Source organism: Dryas octopetala, chromosome 9 (genome assembly GCF_963921425.1).
Source record: "Dryas octopetala chromosome 9, drDryOcto1.1, whole genome shotgun sequence".
Lineage (NCBI taxonomy): Eukaryota > Viridiplantae > Streptophyta > Magnoliopsida > Rosales > Rosaceae > Dryas > Dryas octopetala.
Genome location: NC_141374.1, coordinates 11887135 through 11911144, shown reverse-complemented (window position 1 = coordinate 11911144; position 24010 = coordinate 11887135). Strand labels below are relative to the sequence as shown.

At 34.9% G+C, this 24010-nt stretch overlaps 3 protein-coding genes across 5 annotated transcripts; 2 read left to right on the top strand and 1 right to left on the bottom strand.

Moving 5' to 3' along the window:
- Nucleotides 1-1585: 1585 nt before the first annotated feature.
- On the top strand, nt 1586-2595 carry LOC147274119 (LURP-one-like protein (DUF567)). The gene is made up of 2 exons (XM_086227768.1): nt 1586-1885; nt 2194-2595. The coding sequence occupies exons 1-2, from the start codon at nt 1586-1588 to the stop codon at nt 2593-2595; spliced, it is 702 nt and encodes a 233-aa protein (XP_086083894.1).
- A 2102-nt stretch (nt 2596-4697) lies between these two features.
- Nucleotides 4698-10900, bottom strand: LOC147274118 (uncharacterized). 2 transcript variants are annotated; one of them, XM_086227766.1, is made up of 7 exons: nt 10248-10900; nt 9486-9791; nt 7759-7914; nt 7239-7579; nt 6371-6899; nt 6179-6217; nt 4698-5629 (listed from the first exon to the last, which is right to left on the bottom strand). In XM_086227766.1, exons 1-7 carry the CDS (start codon nt 10441-10443, stop codon nt 5109-5111), a joined length of 2088 nt encoding a protein of 695 aa, XP_086083892.1. In that variant the 5' UTR covers nt 10444-10900; the 3' UTR covers nt 4698-5108. The 2 variants fall into 2 exon arrangements, with proteins under 2 accessions (XP_086083892.1, XP_086083893.1); XM_086227767.1 differs by having other exon boundaries at nt 9486-9764; nt 10248-10899.
- A 2967-nt stretch (nt 10901-13867) lies between these two features.
- TOPP3 (type one serine/threonine protein phosphatase 3) lies at nt 13868-18523 on the top strand. 2 transcript variants are annotated; one of them, XM_086256227.1, is made up of 4 exons: nt 13871-14405; nt 16261-16820; nt 17501-17713; nt 18104-18523. In XM_086256227.1, the coding sequence occupies exons 1-4, from the start codon at nt 14228-14230 to the stop codon at nt 18113-18115; spliced, it is 963 nt and encodes a 320-aa protein (XP_086112353.1). In that variant the 5' UTR covers nt 13871-14227; the 3' UTR covers nt 18116-18523. The 2 variants fall into 2 exon arrangements, with proteins under 2 accessions (XP_086112352.1, XP_086112353.1); XM_086256226.1 differs by lacking the exon at nt 18104-18523 and having other exon boundaries at nt 13868-14405; nt 17501-17743.
- Nucleotides 18524-24010: the final 5487 nt, after the last annotated feature.

The following is a 24010-nucleotide window of genomic DNA, read 5'->3' as shown; positions in this document are numbered from 1 at the left end:
TTAATTAGTTTTACCTTCCATTATATAATTAACTTTGAAACATCTTTTCAATTAACAGTTTAATTTCCACCAAAAGCTTAAGATTAATCTAGGTAGATAGATTCTTCGATCTTTCTAATATATTCCATGCACCAAATATTATTACTGTTTCTAGCACTACTCTTCATAATGTTTGCTATGAATTGAATTACATATATATGATCCACAAGCTAAATGTTACTAGCGAGCATATATATATATTCTGAACTTTCTCTACATTGTTCTCCCCTTTCTAATAATAGAAAAATAGTAAATAACTGCAGCATTCTATATATGCAAATTCTAACCGATAATTATTTTTTTTGAGAACTGATATACAATTATTAGACTTTAAAAACTTAAATTGTCAATCATATTTTGCACATAAAAAAAATAGAAAGATATAGACAACATATATATGAGTAATCTCATCATATACCATATATAATGACAATTAAATGACAAGTTGGGAATGAGGAATGGATGGTTAGGAATACAAGATTTTAGAGAAATTAAAATTCTGATATCATAATAGATAATCAATTAATCTTAATTAAAAACATAATTTATAAAAAAAATAGGTAAATGATTAACAATGCATATCAAACTAGTTAACAATTATAAGTCAATAACTCGAAATATATAGCAAAATTTGTAGTAAATAAGTTCTTGAAGTAACTTCAAGCGGTAAATAAAATAAAAAATTATAATTATAATGAACCTAAAGTTGGATTCACCGATATAATTAAAAACTTGTAAACATTTCTGATACCCATTGATCATAAGAGTAAATGAATTAAATAGAGTTTAATTTTTGAATGCATGGTGACGGAAATAACTCGAGCAATTTTCTTGGGTTTCAACCTAGCTCCCTGCAGGCTGCTCCCTCTCCATAATTGTTTATGGTTCCCCTTTTTGTCTCGTGCTCATCAATCTCCGATTAAACAAACACAAACCTAACTCGCAAGTCACAAAACAATCAAAAGAAGAAAAAAATTGGAAGCTCAGAGACCCCTCTATGCAAACAGTACACGTGTCACCCATTTTAACGCTAATTACACGTGAAATCTAAATTACAAATTAAATAATCAATTAAGATATGTATATAAATCGCCTCTATTAATTAGTACTATATGATTAATGCCATCAAAGTGTGTCTCTAGGAAACCAGCAATGACTTTTCTGGCAAGGTTGTCTCTTTCACAACATTATATTTAAATAATGGAAAATTAAACCGGCCCTCTCACTCATTGAGAGCAACTCGTGTCATGCTTCTGACGACCATTATTAAAAGGACAAAGTGTTGGGTTAACTTCATGCATTAGATGTATACAATACCATATATACAATCCACAGATACGTATATATATATTATACATAGAATTAATTACGTGATCAACTATAAAAAATGGTTGTATACATACAACTGGTGTGTACAAAACGGAGGATATATTTCTAATATTAGAAAGACCAGCTGATCTCAAATTAACATTATTCTCATTTCCCAGGCTATAAATATCTGCTCCCATAACCTGCTTATGGTTCAACAATTTAGAGAGAGAGAGAGATGAAGATTGTTCCTTTCTTGAGATCTTTGTCAAGGTCAGTCCATGATCAAGAACAACATCATGATGATGATGACTACAACAAGAGAACTAGTAGTGCTGGGCCAGCTGGGCCCGGGCCTGGGCCTAGTACATCATTAACAGTGTGGAGAAAATCACTTGTGCTCAGCTGTAAAGGGTTCACGGTGATCGATTCCAATGGAGATCTGGTGTATCGGGTGGACAACTATATCGGACATCCTCAGGAAGTCATTCTCATGGATGCCTCTGGAAAATCCGTCCTCACTATGCGTCGTCGCAAGGTATATCGATCAATATTACTTTGTAAATATCAATTATTATAACCCGAAATGTTCTCTTACCGGCCAAGACCATAATTAATTTGAATCATTTATTAAATAAATTCTTAACTAAATATGTGGTTTAGATTCACAATCGAGACAGACTATGGATCTCAATTATTTATTTGGTTACGTATTCTTTATCTAGATGTGTAGTATAGATAATAACATTGTTTTACCAATAGAATATTACCCTTTATATCATTATATATATCTATAAGCAACTGTGTTAACTTAATCCTGATTGTTCATCACGTTTTTCTTGGCAGAAGCTAAGCCTAGTAGATAGCTGGTTTGTGTACGAAGGAGAAGAGGGTGAGTATTACACAACAAGTAGTAGTAGACCAGCAGCATCAAAAATCAGGCCAATGTTTTGTGTAAGGAAGAACATGAACATGTTGAATGCCAATCGGCCCAATCCCAATACACTTGCTTTTGTGTATCGCGAGACATGGGGTCATAAAAGTCATGCTTATGTGATTGAGGGTTCTTACACGCATCGATCTTGCAAGGTATTAGATGAGTGTAGGAATGTGGTATGTGAGATCAAGAGGAAGGAAGCAAATGGCATTTCGTATGGGGCTGAGGTTTTTCATTTGATTGTGCATTCTGGCTTTGATTCTGGTTTTGCAATGGCTCTTGTATTATTGTTGGATCAGATGTTTTCTTAATTAATTAAATTTTTATTGTTGTATATGCATGTTTCTTGGGATGAAGGTATATATTATGCCATATATACAAGTTCAAGTGAAAATATATAATGATGCTTTATAATTCTCCAACCACATGAATTCACATCTGCTGTAGAAGCAAAAATAAGTTAGCTAGGGGCAAGCATTGAATCACGACCTATAATCATATTTGGTCGTAGCCTCGTAGGTGCAAAATTTGGCTCTAACAGTATTAATGTAGCCAACAAAAAAGAAAATTAATAATGTTTTATAGTTATAGGTTCTTCTACACATCAACAAATTAATAATTTAACATGTACTGTGTACAATTTTGCCAAATATCTGATATATTATTAAACTGTTAATCAGAATTACACATACAAATATGGTTTTACCTAATCAATAATCACCATAAATTCTTGATCATTCACGGTCTAAAGAAAATTACTACACCACATGTATTTTGGTAACCGTAGTCTTTGCATATTCTACAAATTTCAACGAAATTGATGAATGGTGATTTTTAAGTAGTGGAGTAATGTTTGAGAAACCACATTTTAAAACCAAACTAGTTAACCATAATATGGGGAGAAAAACTTACCTATAACAATGATATGAGCTGATTTGGCATCCCAAGAAATAGATTATGTCTTGAAATTAAAGAAATTGTTATGTGATGAAGTATAAAACCATAGGTGCTATCAATTTATTAGACTGAGATATCAAATCAGTCATATCCTTGTTGCAGGGAAATTTTTCTCTATTATGGGGCACTGGCGTGGCAAGGGGGACACATGCCCCCCTCACATATATAGTTTCTCTCAATACTAACATATATTTCAGTAACAATTTATATAAATAACTCAAACATATCAATAACCATTATTAAGCATATATTCTACATAAATATCCTTTTCATTCTCCTATTTTTGTTCATTCTTTGTTCCACTCTTCAACTCCTCTTCTTTTTGTCTTTTTCATTCAAGTGAATTGTTGTACTTTGTAATGGTATAATCCAATATTTGTTTGTACTATTTTTATTGATTTTTATAGTCAGTTTATTAACTTGAAATTTATGGGTAGAGACTAATTTCGGAGGATTCTCAATGATATAAATATTGCCAATTAAGTAAGGATTTTGAAGAAATTTTTGTTAGAATATATAGGTTAATAAAAAAATCCCTCCTAGCTAATCTAGATTTCTGGCTCCGCCACTTTTATGGGGTATATGCATTTGATATTGTTGATGCCTAAATTTGGTTAGTTTGAAGAGTCTAATTAGCAGGCCTTCAAAGGATCGGCTGACAACTCGAACTGACTGTTTCCATGCTCAGAATGGCCGATCGAGTAAACCTTTTATATTAATATGATCTACACAAGGAACACCGGCATGCGGTGTTGACCAAAGATTGTGCCCAAGTCAGTAAATAAGTTGAGATGACAGTCTAGCTATATAGCAGAGTTTCAACATATGGTAGTAATTAAAGTACTGGTTCGAGCAGGTAGAGGTACTTTGGTTTCTTTGGGGTACAAGACTTTCTTAAATGGCGGGTTGTCCTCGTTGGTATCTGAATATATCGCTGTTCACTTGTTCCTTTGAAATTATGTCAAGATGAAGACGCAATTGTCCTTAGAAAATAAGTATTGGTCAAATATAAGAGGGATATTTTAAGGTAAGAAAAAAATGTGTGAACACCAGAAAGATGGTACTATAATAAAATCACAAAAATCCATTACCAGCTTAATTTATACTTTATAGCCTTCTTTAGTACAAAACATAACGATGTGTCTATTTGCATTTATAAAATCTTTCACATCCACAAAAAAAAAAAAAAAAGCCACCCCTCCCAACGTCATGGCTTCTATGACTCGTAATGGCCATTACAACTATGGCCGCCAGATTTGGCATAATCATAATCGTATTTGGCCATGATTAGACTGATTCTTCTAAATAAATGAAAGAGAAAATTAAATAGTCTAAATGGGTGAATGAGTATAAATCATGAAATAGAAAACTTTTTACAAACTTGTCATGATTAGCTTGTATATCAGATAAAAATGGTGTGTTATTCTATTGCCACAAAAGGACCATTCTCATAAAAAGACCATGCCAGTTTCCAACAATAAATTCACAGTTTCCGGACACAATTGGAACATGTATAAATGTACATGTACATGTACGAGAGAGAGAGAGAGAGAGAGAGAGAGAGAGAGAGAGAGAGAGAGAGAGAGAGAGACTTTGAATGCTCTACATAAAGCTAGGCAAAGAATTCACCCCTGCTGTGTTCTCTATCCTTGTGTTACAACATAAGATTCCTATTCCTCTTAAAATTAAACCCCTTACAACAATTTCATTGTGCCTACAACATGAACCCTTACAATATTCCCTTTCCAATTCCACCTACAGCATGATATGTACAAATAAACTTTTCCCCATAACACGACAGAGACATCAGATTAGATGACAACCCTTGTCAATAGGAATTAAATCTTTTGCATAATTAAGAAGATATTCATCGGTCTGGCCGGTCCCTTCCTTTGTTCCATTCCATTGTCAATAACTTTCTTAGCTTATCACGCTTATGGGAAGCCTTATCTGGAACCCTTGGAGGTGGGGGCATCATACTTGATTGCTTCACTGCATTGGCAGTTGAATGCTTAATATCTGCAATTGATTCCTTAACTGATTTGCTAGGTGATGACCTACTTGATCTGGGTGTAGACCAATTTATCGGTCCTTTCCTAACACAACTGAAATTATTGAAATCCCTTTTAACATCAATCAAAGGGAGCTTCGGCTTCTTTGGAGGCGGTAGGTCCATGCTTCTTGTGGGATTTTTAGGCCCAGATACTGCATTTGATGTTGCGTATACTTCTTCAGGTTTCTCAATTGATTTCAACTTGCGAGCTTTCATGGCCTTTTGTGAAGGCTTCTTTGGCCATCTTATGATTCCATCTGGATTTTCCCTCGAGGATTGAGTTGCCATGTCATACAGTGTTTGGGCAGCAGCTAACAGTATTGGACACTGCTCATCTGTCACAAGCAAAAAAACACCTAATTAACAAAAGCGAAATAGCACAGCTGCACAGGGAGAAATAGAAAACAGTGCATATGGAGAAACATATTGCCAAATTCTTCTTTAAGAAAGGACCAATAATGTGTGCATTGATGGGCCCGACATCCAGTTCCTATTTCCTTAAAAAGCTCCCCATTGGAATTATTTACTATTTTGTTTAAAGCATATATAATGCAGCATCTGCACATCCCATGATCAGATTAATCAGGAAACAACCAGCCAAAGGTCTTAATCTAGGCCAGCTAGATCATATAATAAAAAGTGAATACTACAGGGACAAGATGTCCACTCAGCTTGCTTCTGAGACTTGGTATAAACCAAAGTAGGCCTCCAATGAATGGTTTGAAATAAATTGTTAATGCCAACATGGCGTCATCATACTTTTTCATATTCCTTGATACCTCCTATATACATCGCCCACCATCCCAGGCATCCATAACACATGCATATACACGCACAAAACAAGAAGCATAAAGAGAAAGGCTACTATCAGGTTGAAACTTTACCATTATCATTTCCTGAATCATCCACCTTTCTTCCAGATTCTGCATTTCCAAACAAATTAATAATTATAAAAAGACATGCCCCAATTGATGCTTGAAGGAAAAAAGTATTATTAGTGACAGTGATAGTAATACTTTCAAGAAATGAATGTGACATAATGAAAACATGAAAGCATTCCCATAAAAAAAAAATACCTAATGTAACATCGGATTCTTTTGGACATGTTGCTGGAGATGATGAATCCCGCTCACACCGAGGAATACTAATGGATATGGATTGGGAAACTATATTTTCTGAACAAGCCATTTTTAGTCTAGTGGAAGGAACTAGACTCTGATCAAAAGTTAGTGACTCCAAGCCTGTAATATTATTAGTAGCAATCCCCAATGAAGTAACAATGTTCTTCTCTATTCTTAGCCATCTACCTTGGCATGTGCCCCTCCCAGTAGACAATTTTGCGGCATCAGAACTGGTTTTACAATGCCCACTAGAAGTATGTGACCACGGAAAAGGTGGCAAGCTTGCTCGGCGAGATATTTGTTTGCCAGAACATGGATCGGGAGTATTTTTTGAAGATAAAGCTGGTTTCTCAGCATCCAGAAGCAAAGATTCCAAATCCTTGTGTGGAGGAAGAGCCAAGCGTTCCAAAATATATTTAGGTTGACATAATGGCAAATCAAGGGGATTAGCAGGAGTGTCAGGGTTGCTACAAGAATCCTGTAACTAAAGGAACAAAAGGAGAAACTACATCATCAATCATTAGTAAGAATGCAATGAAACACTAGCATCTAGAATGAAGCAGAACTAAAATCCCTCAGTGGAGCCTAAGACTTCCAACTAAAATGTGCAGACATTCATACAGGCATCCAGACTTCAGTCAGATCCAACAACATATCCATAATGGATTCAGAAGATCTATCCAAATAACTATAACAATAATAACTTTTCCACGGTTTTCCATGTAAGCCATAAAACTTCTAATTTTAATCAAACAAGCCATGTAAGATACTGTCAATTTTCTCCAGGGCTAACAAATATCTTAGATTTCCCCTGATCACTAACCTTGTTACATGAAGACAGATCTGTTACGGATGACTCTCCTTTATCACTATCAACACCAGTAGCCACAACAGAAGTTGTGCTTAACGGCCATGATGACATTTTCTGGTCGGAATTGCTATCATCTTCATCCATATGTTGGGGCTGGACATACCTCCGGAGCTGAAGGATAGAACAAGCCTTTCTAACTGAATGCAGAAAATTATCGTTAGCATTTGCTGGCTTCTTCCCTTTGTCCTTGCCTAAACTGGGACACTTGTATGTGCCATCAAGGAGCTCATTCAGTGGCAGATCATCTGCAAGCTTTGTAACATCATGATTATCTGACTTAAGGCCATGTACTCCTGACATTAATTTCAATTACGAATTTAATTTTTGCACAGTATGCAAAATCAAATCAGTCTAGTAATAATCGATGAATACACTCCCTTTAAGGAGCTGAATGATAGATGTTGACCAAAATAAAAGAGGTGAATGATAGATATATCTAGAGATGGAATTTATCATTTTTGTGATGTCATACCAAAGAAGTTGTTCCCTCCAGCAGCTGAACTGAAGCTTGCCAAACCCGCCTTCACAGAGAAAGAATCATATTTAGTCTTTACAGGAAGTTTAAGATTTCTCTTATCACCTCGCTTGCTTGTAGGTTTCTTCTTTTGTTTTTCCAATTGAGTCTTATCTGGAATGTACAATACAGAAAAACAAAAAAAACCATTTCAACACAAACTCTTAAAAGCCATAAAAAGAAAAATGCAAAATATCCTCTATTTCAAAGGACTAGTAGTCAAGTACGCAATTATGGTCTTACAAAAATCAGAACATGAAATTTAGAGACCACACACACAAACTGATGTTTGCAATTTCCAACCATCTAATTCAAAGAAACACTTCACTTACTATAAAAGAAAGAAAAGGTCTTACAAGAAAAAATGGTGCGAAATAAATTTCTCAATTTCAAAAAATGAGTAGTAGACCAAAATTGAGCCTCAAGGAAAAACAAAATTTGCACATTAAAAAAAAAATTGGACCTAGCGGATGTAATTCCCCAATATTTTAAACTGCTTCAAAAAGCCTCACATGATATTTCATGTCTCATTCATTGGACAAAAACATAGTAATTTCTATTGCTTTGATAACTTACCAAAATTCCATTGCACAGGTAAAGTAGCTGAAAATGTTCCAGTTTAGAGCTTAAACAAGTGTCAAATTAATCCATATATATTTAATAACCTTGTAAATCCAATAATAGTTTTATTAAAAAAAAAAAAAACTTATAAATCCATATGGATTACATGGAATTGCTTATTGATGTTGATGGAGATTATGATATGTGCCTACAAACTTACGTGCGACAACGGAGGGTTCTAGCTTTGTAGTTTTGGGTTTTATTTTAGGGTTGTTAACATATGTATTGAGTTTCCATGTTGGTTTGTAGGGTTTCCTTATTCGGGTCTGTACATCATCAATAAATAGGTCCCATTCTCATATACATGGCATAACTTATTGAAGAATATGTGCCTACGCACCTACATGCGACAACAATAAGTATGTAGTTTCATAGCTTAGGGTTTTATAACATATATATCAAGTTTCCATATTGGGTTTGTACAGCCTCAATAAGTGTTTTTTTCTTTTTTTGAAAAACGGACAAAACGTTTAGTTTTATCTTCTCCTAGGGTTTTGTACTCTTTAATTTACCCTTGTTTAATACTATCATTCCAGGTTCTACATCATTTAAGCTTCACTGAGTATTTGAATTTCAATCAACCCTAATTTAAATTCTTATCAAAAAACTGCAATGAATTCATAATACTGTGATGTTAAACAAGTTAAACAACAGACTGACAACAGCTAGAGACATGTTCATGTGGACAGCAGCAGTAAGAGCTGTTGGGGAAATCTTAAATTTAAATCCCCAGCAGTACGAACTGCACAAAGAAACTGGATTTTCCAGTGACTAAAATGTTACATTCATACATTAAACAACTGCAAACAAATTTTTTAAAATATCTTCAAGTTCTTGAAGGAGACAACAAACTACTGATCATACATTTAAATGATTGATGCATGCAGACCGCTTAATGTGTTCACACATATTTTCTGATAGGAGACCACATATGGCATTAACATCTTTAAAAGACTTTTCCCAATGTCATAATCAATTTTCTTGAAGTTGGAATCCCCATGATGATAATAAAAAAATTACGTCAAATAACTAAATCAAAACTACAGTGGACAACTTTATATTACCTGAAGAACTGCACTTTGCAAGATATGATCCGAGCTTATCTGACATATCTTTTATCCCATCAACTCCAGATACGCTCATTGGATCTTCCAATTGTGCTCGTGGTCGCTTAGAAGACACGCTACCCATTTTTGACACCTTTCCTGATTTCCGTTCTAACTGTAAACTTTCAGCACCGGGATTCAACAAAAATCCATTTTTGCCCCTACCATGAAGGTCCCTGGAAAAGTCTTCACCCTGATTCCTGAGCAGCTGACCATTAAGCTTCGATGGTTCAAACTCTGAAGCACCAACCACATTTGTTAGACCTGACGACATAACCAAATTCCCCAGGGCATAAAATTAAGAAATTTGATTGAAAAAAATGAGCATGCACTTACAACCAAGCAGTCATAAACAAGAAAGTTAAGACTTAAGACGGTATCAGTTACATACCCTAGTGACAAAATCTGGGTAATAATACTAGAATAAAACTATATACACTGGACTGTATGGACGAGTAATCAATTCATTAATGAGGGGATCAAAGGAAAATTCTTGAAATGGAAAGTTTATCTAGAAACGATTCCTTTCCATTTTCTTTCTTTTGCTTTTAGTTCCTGAAAGCAAAGCACAACCTCAGAATTTGGGGAAATACACATCTGAGCATTGGGAGAAAAAAAATCAAACCCCAATTACATACCAAATAGGGCTAGTAAACAAATAAGTGCTAAACAAAATAACTAATTAATTAAAGGAAAAAAAATCAAAGGCCAAGCAACCACCTTTATCACAGAAAGATGAGCTGCAGGGCTCAGTCTGAGGGATTTGGCTTACGAGAACCGAAACACGGTCCAAATCACAAGGCGGCTTCAGCTCTTTGAGTGTAATCCCACCACCTCTCACAAGCCCACCCTCCGTCCCCAAAAGCTTCGGTGCCGTGGCGACGTCCACTGGATAATTCAACTCCACGGCATCCATCACCAAAAAAAAAAAAAAAACAATCTTAAATTCCTAGATACAACAAACTAAACCCTAAGATTACAAAAAATTAGGCGGCGAACACCGCCGTTCTGGTAGAACCCTCTAAGCCTCTACCCTGCTACTACTGTAACTTGCGATCCATAACACGGCGGCGCGAGAAGTCATAGACGAGCTGAGGTGGACCATCTGGGCGATTTCTGGAGAGAAGACGAGCAGAAATGCGTGGATGTAGAGCGAGAAAGTGAGAGAGAGAGTGGGAAAAGCATGTTGCGGCGGCTTGTGGAGGCGCGAAATGGAGGTTTCTAGGGCACGAACACGAATGGGGGAGAAAGAGAAGTATTTATAGTTTTCGGGAAAGGGGCGATGTGTGTTTGGTAACGGACCGTTTGGTGGGGGAATATTCCGGTGGGGTTAGCGTCCGCGGTCATCCACGGCACCTGTTTTTGTTGGCTTTGTTTGACGTGGCATTATCCAATTACCAATTGCGTAAGAAAATATAGACACAGCTTTTACATGCGGTGGCTTATCTAAGGACCGCCAATGAGAGATACACATTTGTTATCCTAGGAGTATAAGTCGTCTGTAACAAGGTCTTCCAAAGAACAAATTGTACACTAAAGATAGTTGACTCTTTAACTCATGTGATACGTTTCATCACATTGTTTCTTAGAGTCTCAACATATTGTATCAAGTATCTTAAAATTGCTCTACCTAAAAGTGATTCTATAAAAAAACAAAAGTAAAGTTACATTTTATACTCAATTCAATTTGATGAATGCGTTTTTTATTAACTTTATCATCATTTTTTTTTTATGTTTGAGGAGGAGAGATTTGAATTATTGTGGACATAAGTATTACTAGACTAGTAACTAATTGGTCATTAAACTATGATTCTCACTGTAGCTAGAATGAATTAAGCTTTACGATCATTTATTAAATTTGGTCATGATTATTGTCTGTGTGATATTTTTTTTTTGAGAATAAAGCAAATCATTATATTAAAACAGCCAAAAAGGCAGAGAGAATACAAAATATGAGCCTAAAGGCTTACAAGAAAACAAAAACCCACAAAAGTGGAGCAGAAAAGCCCACAGAAATTCGAAGATCTCATAACATCGGCATCGAGCAGATACTATAGCCATCAAATGGAGCCAGAGAGGCACCGTAGGAATTAGCGAACTAGTCGCATTTGGGTTCACGATCCTACCAACATCTCTAAGTCGAGGCTGACAATAGCGCAAAGTGGCGGATGTGGCAATAGTAACCGGTGGAAATATGACCGGTACCGGCGAAAATAGTGACTCCCTAACACCTTGTGATGAGCGCCAGAGAAAACCTGAAAGCATCAAAACACAAAACAAACCAAAACAAACAAAATCTGAAAAACTCTCACGAAGAGAGGTGGAAAAACTCTCACAAGGAGAGATGAAAACACTCTCACTTATTGGGATGAGAGTATCCCAAAGAACAAAAATAAAAACACAGAAAACGGAAAAAAAAAACAAAAGAGAGAGGGGCGAGGGGAGGAGCAGTCTGTGAGAACACAAAGGCCGCCCCTCCCCCATGGAGAGGTTAAGAAGAGGAGAGAGTTTTTTCTTTTGGGATGGCGGCTAGATTGTCTGTGTGATATTGAGAAAGAAAAATAAAACTTTGCTAAGCCAACTAACATTACAAATATAGACCTCGATGGTGAAACGGCGTATTAATTCTATATTAAATTTAAAAAAATATAGGGAGAGATATATGGATCATATGATAGTATCTTGATATTAATGACATAGTGATATAAGATAATCTGCAAAGAAATTAGCTTTGCGAAATACATGTTGAAGTGAAATGTTCACAAGTGTTGGAGTAGACTTGCAATGTCCTTACAATTTCCTAAATTGTAATAAAAATATGCGAAAGCATGTAAATATCATCTTTCAATATATCAATAAGAAATTTAGAATCTCCTTCAATGGCAATGCAAGTGATCCCGTGTGATGAGAACATAACAAACCTTTATGCGAGCGAGCCTATGCATATAATGTTAACAATACATAAAATTTTGTATGTGTATGAGAAAAATAAAATGAAATATTAAATAATTGACGATGACCATTTGTATAGTAGATAACATCTAATTTCCTCAAAACTCTTAGACGATAATTATTGATAAAAAAAATAAAAAAATATATCAAATAATTTGTTATACCTTATCATTTTTTATTCATAATATTACATTGTACATAGTCCATTAACTATATTGTACCTAATATTTTCCTGATTTTTCTAATTCAATATAAACTTACCTAGTCTTAAAATTCAAATCCATTCTTTTAAATTCTCTCACCCACCTACCTTCTTCATTTTTGGAAGGAAAAAAATAATAATATAGAATCAACTTTAACAAATGTGATAATATTAAATCTTTTTAGGTGATTAATTAGATTGAATATAATCCAATACAACCAATACTTCCTTTTATATACAATTAATACTATATATAAAATTATATAATGTATCATTCACACAGCTAGAAATATTCTTGCATTAACAGTGTGTGTTGTGACGAATGACTTGGTTGTCTATATTAGAAAGAATTGAACTTCGTAACCCAAAACTCCAAAAGGTAAGGAATTGAACTTTTTTTACATTTTGATCTTACCAAGTTCGAATTCCACTCCCAAATTAAAAAAAAAAAAAAAGAATAATCGAACATACCCTCAAAGGCTCAAACTATTGCTACACCTCTCCAACAACTCATTTGTTTATTATAAACAATGATGGATTGATCTCTTATATAGTTATATCAAGAAAAAAAGAGCATTGGAAGCATTTTTGAACCAAGACTTTTCATGATGGACAAACATGACTTGATTAAAATATTAATTTAATCTTACAATAAAAAGATGATGAGTTATCAATTGATCAATTGATATATAAGAAATTAAACTGCACACACTAATACCAACATTTTTTTGATAAAACCCCGTACTTGCTTAATTTTGCAGGTAGCTAAATTATAGAAAATATAGACATGTGTGGCCCGAAAAGATGCGTTGTCAAACTCATCAACTAACTTTCACACAACATTTCATATACCTCAATACCTCATTCACCATTTCCAAAAGAAGAAAATAAAAAAAGAGTGTTAATCACATTATCATAAATGATTCATAATCTTCATGGTCCACCTCAAAAGCTCAAACAATTAAAAAAAATGTGGATAGCATTTGGGGCATGGAAATGTCGTGATTGCCATCATGGAATCCTGATCATGATCAAACCATCATTGCAATACAAAATATCAGTACAAAACTCTAGTTGACCGAAGTGACTTGGCACGTGCGAGTCGCATGCTCCCCCAAGGTTTCCAGATAGGGTTAGCACAAACTTTATTTAGGGCTCCTTCGAAACACAAACAGAAAAGAAAAGAGAGGTCCCCCCAACGCAACCCAAGGTCCCAAACACCCAACTGTTGCACACTCATTTTCAACTCTCTCTAACATTTGCGAGCGGAAAATGGCCGCCACGCAGACCTCCACCACATCTTCGTAAAGCCGAAGATATTTCTCAAAATCTTTGCTTTGCGATTTCGATGTTGTTTTAGTATTATTCGTATTCTCTCTTCTTTGGGTTTATCGCTTTAGCGAAAAGCACGATAATCGGATCTTTCTCCTCACTTTCGAGCACCGTAGGCTAAAACGTTGAGAATTAGGGTTTGGTATTTTGTGTTTGTTTGGGTTTTCTTTTGTATTTTCGGTGCATTTGGATTGTGTAGAGTGGCTGTGTTTTGATGGACGAGACTGTTGTCGACGATCTTATACGGAGGCTTGTTGCTGCGAAGAACGGCCGGACCACGAAACAGGTGCAGCTGACGGAGGCGGAGATACGACAGCTCTGTGGCGCCTCCAAGGAGATCTTTCTCAGCCAGCCGAACCTTCTTGAGCTCGAAGCTCCGATAAAGATTTGTGGTAAACAACTGAATATGATTCTTTATGTATCCGAAATGCTTTGCTTTTAGCTTCGGCTAGATTGCAAACTAGTTTCTTTGACTTTGTTTATAACTTTATATGGTTATCTGTTTTATTTGGACGGAATTGCGCGGAAGAGTATTTCCATAGATTCAGAAATGAAAAGGCTTTGATAATTGGAAATTTCTTCGAGTGGTTTTTGTAATTTATTAGATTTTAAAGAAATTTACGGAAATGATTTTTTTTTTCCCTTCTGGTAGAATCAGTTTGCGGTGCATTTGATTAGAACATAGAGAGAAATTACAAGTAAAAGAAAAAGAAGCTAACTTTTGTAGGGTTACTATATGCATTAATTAGTTAGTCACAGCAGAGAAATATCACAGAGTGGTTTTTGTAATTTATTAGAATTTAAAGAAATATACGGAAGTGAATTTTTTTTTTTCCCTTCTGGTAGAATCAGTTTGTGGTGCATTTGATTAGATTATAGAGAGCAATTACAGGTGAAAAACAGAAGCTAACTTGTAAAGGTTACTATATGCATTAATTAGTTAGTCACAGCAGAGAAATATGATATAGATTATAGATTGCAAAGTACTTCGTTAGTGCACAACGAATTGTTACTTGGTTTGTCTAATAAACCAATTTTGATGATAAGAGGATTTAATGTAGTTTTTCATTGGCAAAATTTGCAACATTGGAAGGGCTATGGGGCAGGACTTTACAGCATTACTGAAGGCTTAGAAAGTTAGACTAAGGTTCTTTGTGAGGTCTTTCATTTATGCTTTGGCTTGTTTTGGCCTTAGAGAAGGTTTTTTTTTTTTGGGTGTTCGGAAGGGCAGGTTGATGGGTTAGTTAGGTTCCTTACTCCGCAAAGTAGTCCCTAGGTACACCTGATACTAGTGTCTATGTTGTTGTTGTATTCTGCTTGCTGCTTAGACTTTTGGATTGGACGTGTATCAATTTTAGCATTGCTAGTGCCATGCGCGTCTTGCTGAGGTAGACATTCGTTGAAGTTGGATTCGGAGGACAGCCATTAAAGTGCACCGTTGCGACTCATGAAAGTAGTTAAAGCTTGATTTTTATTTTTTGGGGTAAATGTTAAAAGTCAATGTTAACATGCATTAGGTGATATATTTTATCCTGTCATTTATTACCCTGGCCCGTAAAGTGCAAATGTTGGTAAACTATTCATGTGTTTATATAGACCAACCAGTCTTGTGGTATTAAGCGTCAAACAACCTGTAATGGCACACCAAGTATTAGCACATATGGCAAAAAAAGGGGCACATCTAGCTTCCGAACTCCACCTTTTTGTTTTACTTGGTTTCAGTTCACATGCACCATCAGCATCTAGCCTTTTTAAGGTGATACAGGTGTTATATAGGAGTTTCTCTCTTTAAGTTCTTTTATATTCATGGCCATAAAGAAGGGCACATATAACTTCCGACTCCACCTTTTTGTTTAACTTGGCTTCAGTTCATTTGGCACCAACAGCTGCGTCTTGCCTTTTTAAGGTGATACAGGTGTTTTAAAGGAGTTTCCCTCTTTAAGTTCTTGTATATTTATGACCATCTACCTCTGTAACCTCCGTTTGGTTTCCATTCTAATAATGTTCCCTTTATTTAAGGGAAGAAAATCAATCTTTAGTTTATGATATTAAAAAAAATATATTTATATATGTTAAATTATTTAATCATTAAGGGCCAAAATGTGATTGTATCTTCAACATAGTTGTATATTTAATTTGAATGATTAATTAAGAATTTTTTATGTTTGATTTCCTGAATAAAATGGATATAAACTTTCTGTTGATTATCATGCTATTAATGTTCCATTTTCTGTATTTCTTTCACAGGAGATGTTCACGGTCAGTATTCGGATCTCTTACGATTGTTTGAGTATGGTGGGTACCCACCCGAAGCCAATTATTTATTCCTAGGGGACTATGTTGATCGTGGTAAGCAGAGCATAGAGACAATATGCCTTCTCCTTGCATATAAGATAAAATACAAGGAGAACTTCTTTCTTCTCAGAGGTAACCATGAGTGTGCTTCCATCAACCGCATATATGGGTTCTATGATGAGTGCAAGAGAAGATTTAATGTTCGTGTTTGGAAGGTATTTACTGACTGCTTCAACTGTCTGCCTGTCGCTGCTCTTATTGATGAGAAGATCCTTTGCATGCATGGTGGTCTGTCTCCTGATTTGAAAAACTTAGATCAGATCAGGAATATTGCCCGCCCAGTGGATGTGCCAGATCAGGGACTTCTCTGTGATCTATTGTGGGCTGATCCTGATAAAGATGTTGAAGGTTGGGGAGAGAATGATCGTGGTGTTTCTTATACATTTGGGGCTGACAAGGTTGCTGAATTTCTCCAGAAACATGACCTTGATCTCATTTGCCGTGCTCACCAGGTAATATGAATTATTATTATAATTTTTTTTGGAACTAAATTGGTTCTGTGTGCTCATGTATACACTAAGTGTGGGAACTTACGTCTTAACCCGATGTGATGCATCTTCAAATAATCATCTTTATTTTTACAGACACATTTGTCATGAGGGTTATATGGATGAAAATTTTGAAGTAATTTTATTCTAAATTTTATCTTTCATATGTCGGTGAACATGTAAAAAGGATAGTGAAGTAATTTATAATTTGAGATCTCCTCTGTGTGTGTGGCTGAGCACCAATTTATCTGTTTTACTGGGTATATTTATGTTTCTGTTTTTTACCTTCCACTACTGGTTTTCAACTCTGTGATCATGACAGAGTAGGTCAATTGGGTTGGTCCCTTGTGCTTCTTGGGCACATATAATGGTATCTTGGCATTCCATGCTAGCCAGATACTAGGCTCTGGCTTAAAATATTTTGTGTGCAAATTTCTTTAACACCTGAAAAATATTCCTATAAAAGCATGATTTCTTGTTTCTCACTTGTTTGGTCACAAAGTTAATTGATTGGATACTCTTTCAATTCATGTATTTGTGAACGCATGCTTTGGCCTGGCCTGAGATGCAAACTGCATGTTATAATTAGTGTTTGTAATTTTCCCCACCCTTTTTTATTGGATTTCTTGGGTTCTATTTATCAGGTTGTCGAAGATGGTTATGAGTTCTTTGGAAAGCGGAAGCTGGTGACCATATTCTCAGCACCAAATTACTGTGGCGAGTTCGATAATGCTGGTGCCATGATGAGTGTCGATGATACGTTGACATGTTCCTTCCAGATCTTGAAAGCGTCTGAGAAGAAAGGAAAGCATGGGATAGGCAGCAACATGCTAAGACCAGGAACTCCACCACATAAGGTACGTATGACTTAGATGTAGGAATTACTTACAAAAGGCATAATAGAAACAAAAAAAAAAAAGACTGACAACCTCTGCAGTAAGTTTTTAGTGTTTCTTGGAAATTTAATTAAATCATCACGGCAGTAATAAGTTTAGTAGCTTTGATGAATGAATTGTTAGAAGTGTCTTACCCAATTAGCATCCTTGGATATTCACAGTATGGCAATTCATGCTGAAAGGAATTGAAGATGTCTATTAGCTCTGGGATATAATTTTTGATTCACCTGTTGTTGTGGATCATTTTACTCTGCTGATTTATGGTGCAGTGACCTTGGATTTTATTGAAGTTTATCTTCTGTCATTCCTGTGAAGCCCAATGAGTTCTAACCACATACCTCTCTCTCTCAGGGTAAGGGTTGATTGATTGCGCAAGATTTAACCGTAACTTCGGAGAACCCAAATATCTTCTGCATCATCTTGTGCTGCGTGGCATGGTCAGTTGCAAGGTTGATAATCCAACTCTGCCTTCTTTTGTACCTTACAGATGTATGAAGATGCAAAGTTCTACACTGCGTGTCAAAAGAGCCATTCAGGATTAATGCTACCTTTTTTTGTTTTCCAAAAAAGAAAGAAGAATTAAATTTAACGGTATAATTGAAATTCCGACTCCTTATGTTGAATTGTAGAAGTTTTTTGTTTCAAGGAGAAACATAAATTTTCTGTTGCTTACAATGTAAGTTAACTCTTTATGCTTCCATTGACAATTCGGCAGGGCAAGTATAGGATAGTGGTGGCATTTATACTAACTTTTGGTAATTGGCTCCGAAATTATGTTTTTTTTTATATAGCTTGCATCGACATAGATCATTTATGTGCAGTAAAGGAAATGGTTATTTAAAATTAGTCATTTATCTGATTTGAACTTTCTTTTGGGGTTGATATTTACTTGGTGGTCTTTTGGGTGAGCTCAATGAAAAAAGAGGAATGCATATTCAATAAATTCCGAAAGTCTTAAAGGGAGGACACTTTAATTTTGATAGGACTGTGGTAGCCCTTAATTTTGAGAGTGCGGATGCATGTTATCTCTTTAGTCGATTTGACTTACCAATGAAGGTAGAGAAAACTGTCATTTTGCTCCCCTAGCAATTAAATTTGTATCAATTTGCTTCCCTAAATTTCTAATTTAGAAAATTAAGATCTTAGACTTTTTCAATTTTTTAAATTGGGATTCACCGTTAATTTTATGACATTTCATCCAAATTTCTGTTTAGAAATATCATGTGCTTATCATGTGAGACACTTTTTAGCATAATTTAGTCAATTTCACCCATAATTTAAATTTTTAAAAATACAAAAAATTCAACCAGCAACCACACCCTCTCAATCCCTCAACCTCCAAGAATTGAAAAGTTGGAGACTTTAATTTTCCAAATTGAAAGTTTGAGGAGCCAATCCATACAAGTCCAATTGTCTAAGGAGTAAAATGACAGTTTTCTCAATGAAATATTATAAGACTTTTGACTTTTGACTTGAATGTGTATCTATATATATGTATATATTATCTTGAGTTAAATAGATTGGTTATCAATGAGATATTATAAGACTTTTGACTTTTGACTTGAATGTGTATCTATATATGGATATATTATCTTGAGTTAAATAGATTGGTTATCAATGAGATATTATAAAACTTTTGACTTTTGACTTGAATGTGTATCTATATATGTATATATTATCTTGAGTTAAATAGATTGGTTACTTGTTTAGTGTTAATTGTTTTAATGAAATGAATAAGTAATCATTAATAACCATTTGGTCTAATGAATGACACCCAGTCCTCCTTTTGTCAGAGGTGGTCTTGAGTTCAAAACTCATAAACGATAGTTGTTAATCAAAAGAAAAAATGAATAAGTAATAAGTGAGAATATATTTCAAAAATTATAAGACATAAATATCAATAGTTAGTCAATCTAGCTAATTCATCTTTATACCATTGTCGAGTCGTAGTGACCAGTGAGGTTAGAGCTATGTGATAATCTCCTAAATCTTGGAGTGCAACAATTTTCTGGAGCTATGCGATGAAGTGCTTTCATGCCCCCAAAGGTTATAACTCTGTTGCACATGGTTTAGCTAGGCATGCTCTTTTATTTTCTTGACCTCTGCTATGTAGTGGCTTGAAGAGGGACCTCCTTGGCCATCTCAATTGATTGTTCCTGATGAACCATTTTAATTATTTTTTAATGAAATTTATCTTTTTGTTTAAAGAATATAATTTATTGATTCCACTTTTTGACAAAATGAAATAGAGAAAAATAAGGATGAGAAGGTGTTCCCAGGAGATAAGTGTAGAAAAATAAATGGAGAGCAGTAAGCACATAAAATAAAAAGAGAGTTTATTCAATAACCCATTTAAATACCCATTAAACTTTTTTGACCCCTAGCCCTAAAATTAACTATAATGACCCTTTTGTATTTTTCAGACCAAAATACTCCTATACTGTGGTGACCAGACAGTCCAAATGTAGACCATGTGGCGAGTCGAGTTACTGTAACAGTCAAACCTTCCTCCACCTTCTTCCTGCAGCAACCATGGAGAGCGACCTCCATCACCAGCCAACGCCCATCATCTCCTTTCTCTATCTCTCAACCCAAATCTGAAAAAAAAAAAAAAAAAATCGAAAACCCATATCTAGGTTTTTCTCTAAATGAGTTAAGAGGGAAGGGAAAAAAGAGAGATAGACAAAGAAAGAGAGACAAAAATGAGATATCAGTGGGGGAGGTGGAGGATGGTGGTGGGCACCAGCCAGTGACCCATCATCTTCTCTCCCAACTAAAATCTTAAAAAAAAAAAAAATTTGAAAACCCAGATCTGGTGGAATTTTTGGTCGCCACATGGTCGAATTTGTGGTTGCTACATGGTGGAATATACTATAGCTATGTGGAGACCATAAATTCAATAAGATATGAAAATTTTATGAGTTTTGATGAGTCTAATCTCTCAAAGAATCAACCATTTAATGGGTTTTTTTGGTGGGTTTTGGTGGGTCTGCTGTATCTATTGGTTTTACTGCAGAGGCAGGGGATGAGGGCGGCGACGGCTGGGTCGGCGAGTGGCGCGGCAACAATGAGGCAATGGTTGGTTGGGGAGGAAGGAAGGGGGATGAATGGGCAGTGGTTGGCTGGGGAAGAGGAAAAAAAAAAAGCTACAGTAAAAAAAAGGGTTTTATATGGAAGGTATTATGGATATTTCACAGGCAAAAGGGTCATTATAGTTAGTTTGGGGCTAAGGGGTCAAAAAAGTTGAATCGGTATTTAAAGGGATTATTAAATAAAATTTCTCTAAAATAAAATAGGAAGTGAGCTTGGGCCAAAAGTTGTGTCACTTGCCTTACCTTTTAAGAAATAATTCCTTTATTTCTTGACCACTAAGAAACTTACCTTATTTAGATAGAAGTGCATCTTGCAAGAATTGGTAAGTTTAGTCCTAATAAGGTTAGGAGAAGAAACTTGTTAGGTTAAATAACTCTCTTTTAATAGAATTAAGTAACTTTCACATGCTCAACTAACCCAATATATGCCTTTACACCCACATCCATATGAGCAATTACTAGTACTTTTATCAATAGATTAGTATTTGTCAATCACTATATAGGGAAATGTAAACTATACCCTCTAATAATTGATTGGAAAACTAAGGTTCTTATAGTCTTTATACATACTACCATCACCTGCCCACATTTATCCCACCTATCCATTTCTCTTTCACATGTTCAACCAACCAAATCTCTTATCTTACACATGCATTCATGTGAGCGTGGTTACTAGAACTTTTTTCAAAAGAATAGTACATATTTGCCGATCTTAATATGGGAGAATGTCAACTATACCTTCTTTACCCTAAACAATCTTAATAATTGATCGAAAAACTAAGGTTACTGTACTATTTATACATATCACCATCTCCTACCCATTTTCATCCCACCTACCCACTTTCCTCTCAACTAACCCAATCTCTTTTAAACATGCATCCATATGAGTGATTACTAGTTCTTTTATCAAGAGAATAGTATTCGTCAATAGTTATACAGGTGATTGTCAAAATACCCTCTTTACACTAAACAATCCTAATAATTGATTGAAAACCTAAGGTTACTATGGGCGATTGTCAAATACCCTCTTTTCACTAATCAATCCTAATAATTGATTGAAAACCTAAGGTTACTATAGTATTTATACTTATTACCATCACCTACCCACTCCCATCCCATTTATCCACTTCCATTTCACATGCTCAATTAAATCAATCAATTTTCTTACACGCACCCATGTGTGGTTACTAATACTTTTTTCAAGAGACTAGTATTTGTCAATCCTTATATAGGGCAATGTCATCTATACCTAGACCCGACAATGATCGAGTTATGTTTCTTCATGTTCGTGTTGTGTGAAAATTAGCTAAACCCAAACACGATTCGTCATGCTAACGAGTGAAGAAATAAAAACCCAAACACAACCTGCAAAAATAATGGGTAACTTGCACAAGGCCCATTTCACCCGTTAAGTAAATCTTATCTTATTGGATATTGTCACCCGCTAAACCCATTAGACCCATTACGCCTATTAACGACTTGTTACTTGAAAAATATACCTTTTTTTTTTTCAACAAAAAAACTTAAATTAATATACTTAATGACATAAATTTATAGTTTAAACATCACATATAAGAAATATATAAAACACATGTGCAAATTAAATGATCAATAGCCGAAGGAAAAAATAAAATGAAATATCTTTTCTTGGTGGTTATAATGATCATTAACAGGTTTTGCAAGCCAACACAAAAGCGATTCATTTTCTAACAGGTTACTAATGGGTCCACACGTTATCAATATGACGAACACTAAATTTTTCTATGTATTCATGTTAATGGGTTGTGCACTATTTTTCCAAGTCTAATATACCCCATATACACTGAACAATTGATTGAAAAACTAAGGTTTCTATAATCTTTATACATATTACCATCACCTATCCACATTCATCTCACTTATCCACTTCTTTTTCACATGTTCAACTAACCCAATCCCTTCTCTTACACATGCATTCATGTGAGTGGTTACTAGTACTTTTATCAAAAGAATAGTATTGTCATTATTTATATGGGGAATGTCAACTATACCATTTTTACACAAAACAATCTTAATACTTGATTGAAAAACTATGTTTAGTGTTTACTATTGTACTTGTACATATTACCATCACTTGCATACTTTCATCCCACATATCCACTTCCCTTTCACATGCTCAATCAACCCAATCTATTCTTTTACACATGCATCCATGTGGGCCATTTAGTAGTACTTTTATCAAGAGAATAATATTTGTCAATCATTAGATGGAGGAATGTCAACTATACCCTTTTTACACTAAATAATTTGAATGATTGATTGAAAAACTAAGGCTACTATATTATTTATACATATTACCATCACCTACCCATTTTCATCCCACTTATCCACTTATCTTTCACTTAATCTCTTTTCTTACACACTCATCTATGTGAGAGGTTACTAGTAATTTTATGAAGAGAATAATATTTGTCAATCGTATATGGGAGAATGTCAACTATACTCATTTCACATTAAACAATTTTATAATTAATTGAAAAACTAAAGTTATTGTAGTATTTATACATATTACCATCACCTACTCAATTTCATTTTACCTATCCACTTCCCTTTTACATGCATGTTCACTTTTTTCGTTCTACTATAAATCCCCTCAATTACACACACACAATGCATGTGTGTAATCTATCTAGTTTATTATAAATCAAATCTTATGACAGTTACAAAAATAGTGCTTTTATTTCCATCCTTTATCATATTTCCTCGCTCACATCACCTTATCAAATTTTAAAACACATGCTATGGGCGATGGGAAGGCTGGCGGTGGGGTGGGTGGGGGTAAGGTTTTAGTTTTTCTTCAACTGTTTTTTTGTTTGAGTGGTTATATTCTCATCCCCCTGTCCTATTTCCCCACCCACCTTATTTTTACACCCACTATTAAATTTGAAAAAAAATATAAAACATTGTTCCCATACTTTGATATACCAACTCAAATACTCATCTACTAAACACTCTTCCCACCCTTCTTAACTATCATCTCACTCACCCATCTTTCTATAATTCTTTTCTTCCATAAACTCTAATTCTACTCTGTCACTAAAACTTAAAATCGATGATACTATTTGGTTGATGCCCATACATCTATTAAAATGTATGATTATTCTCTACCCTAAACCCTTATTATTTT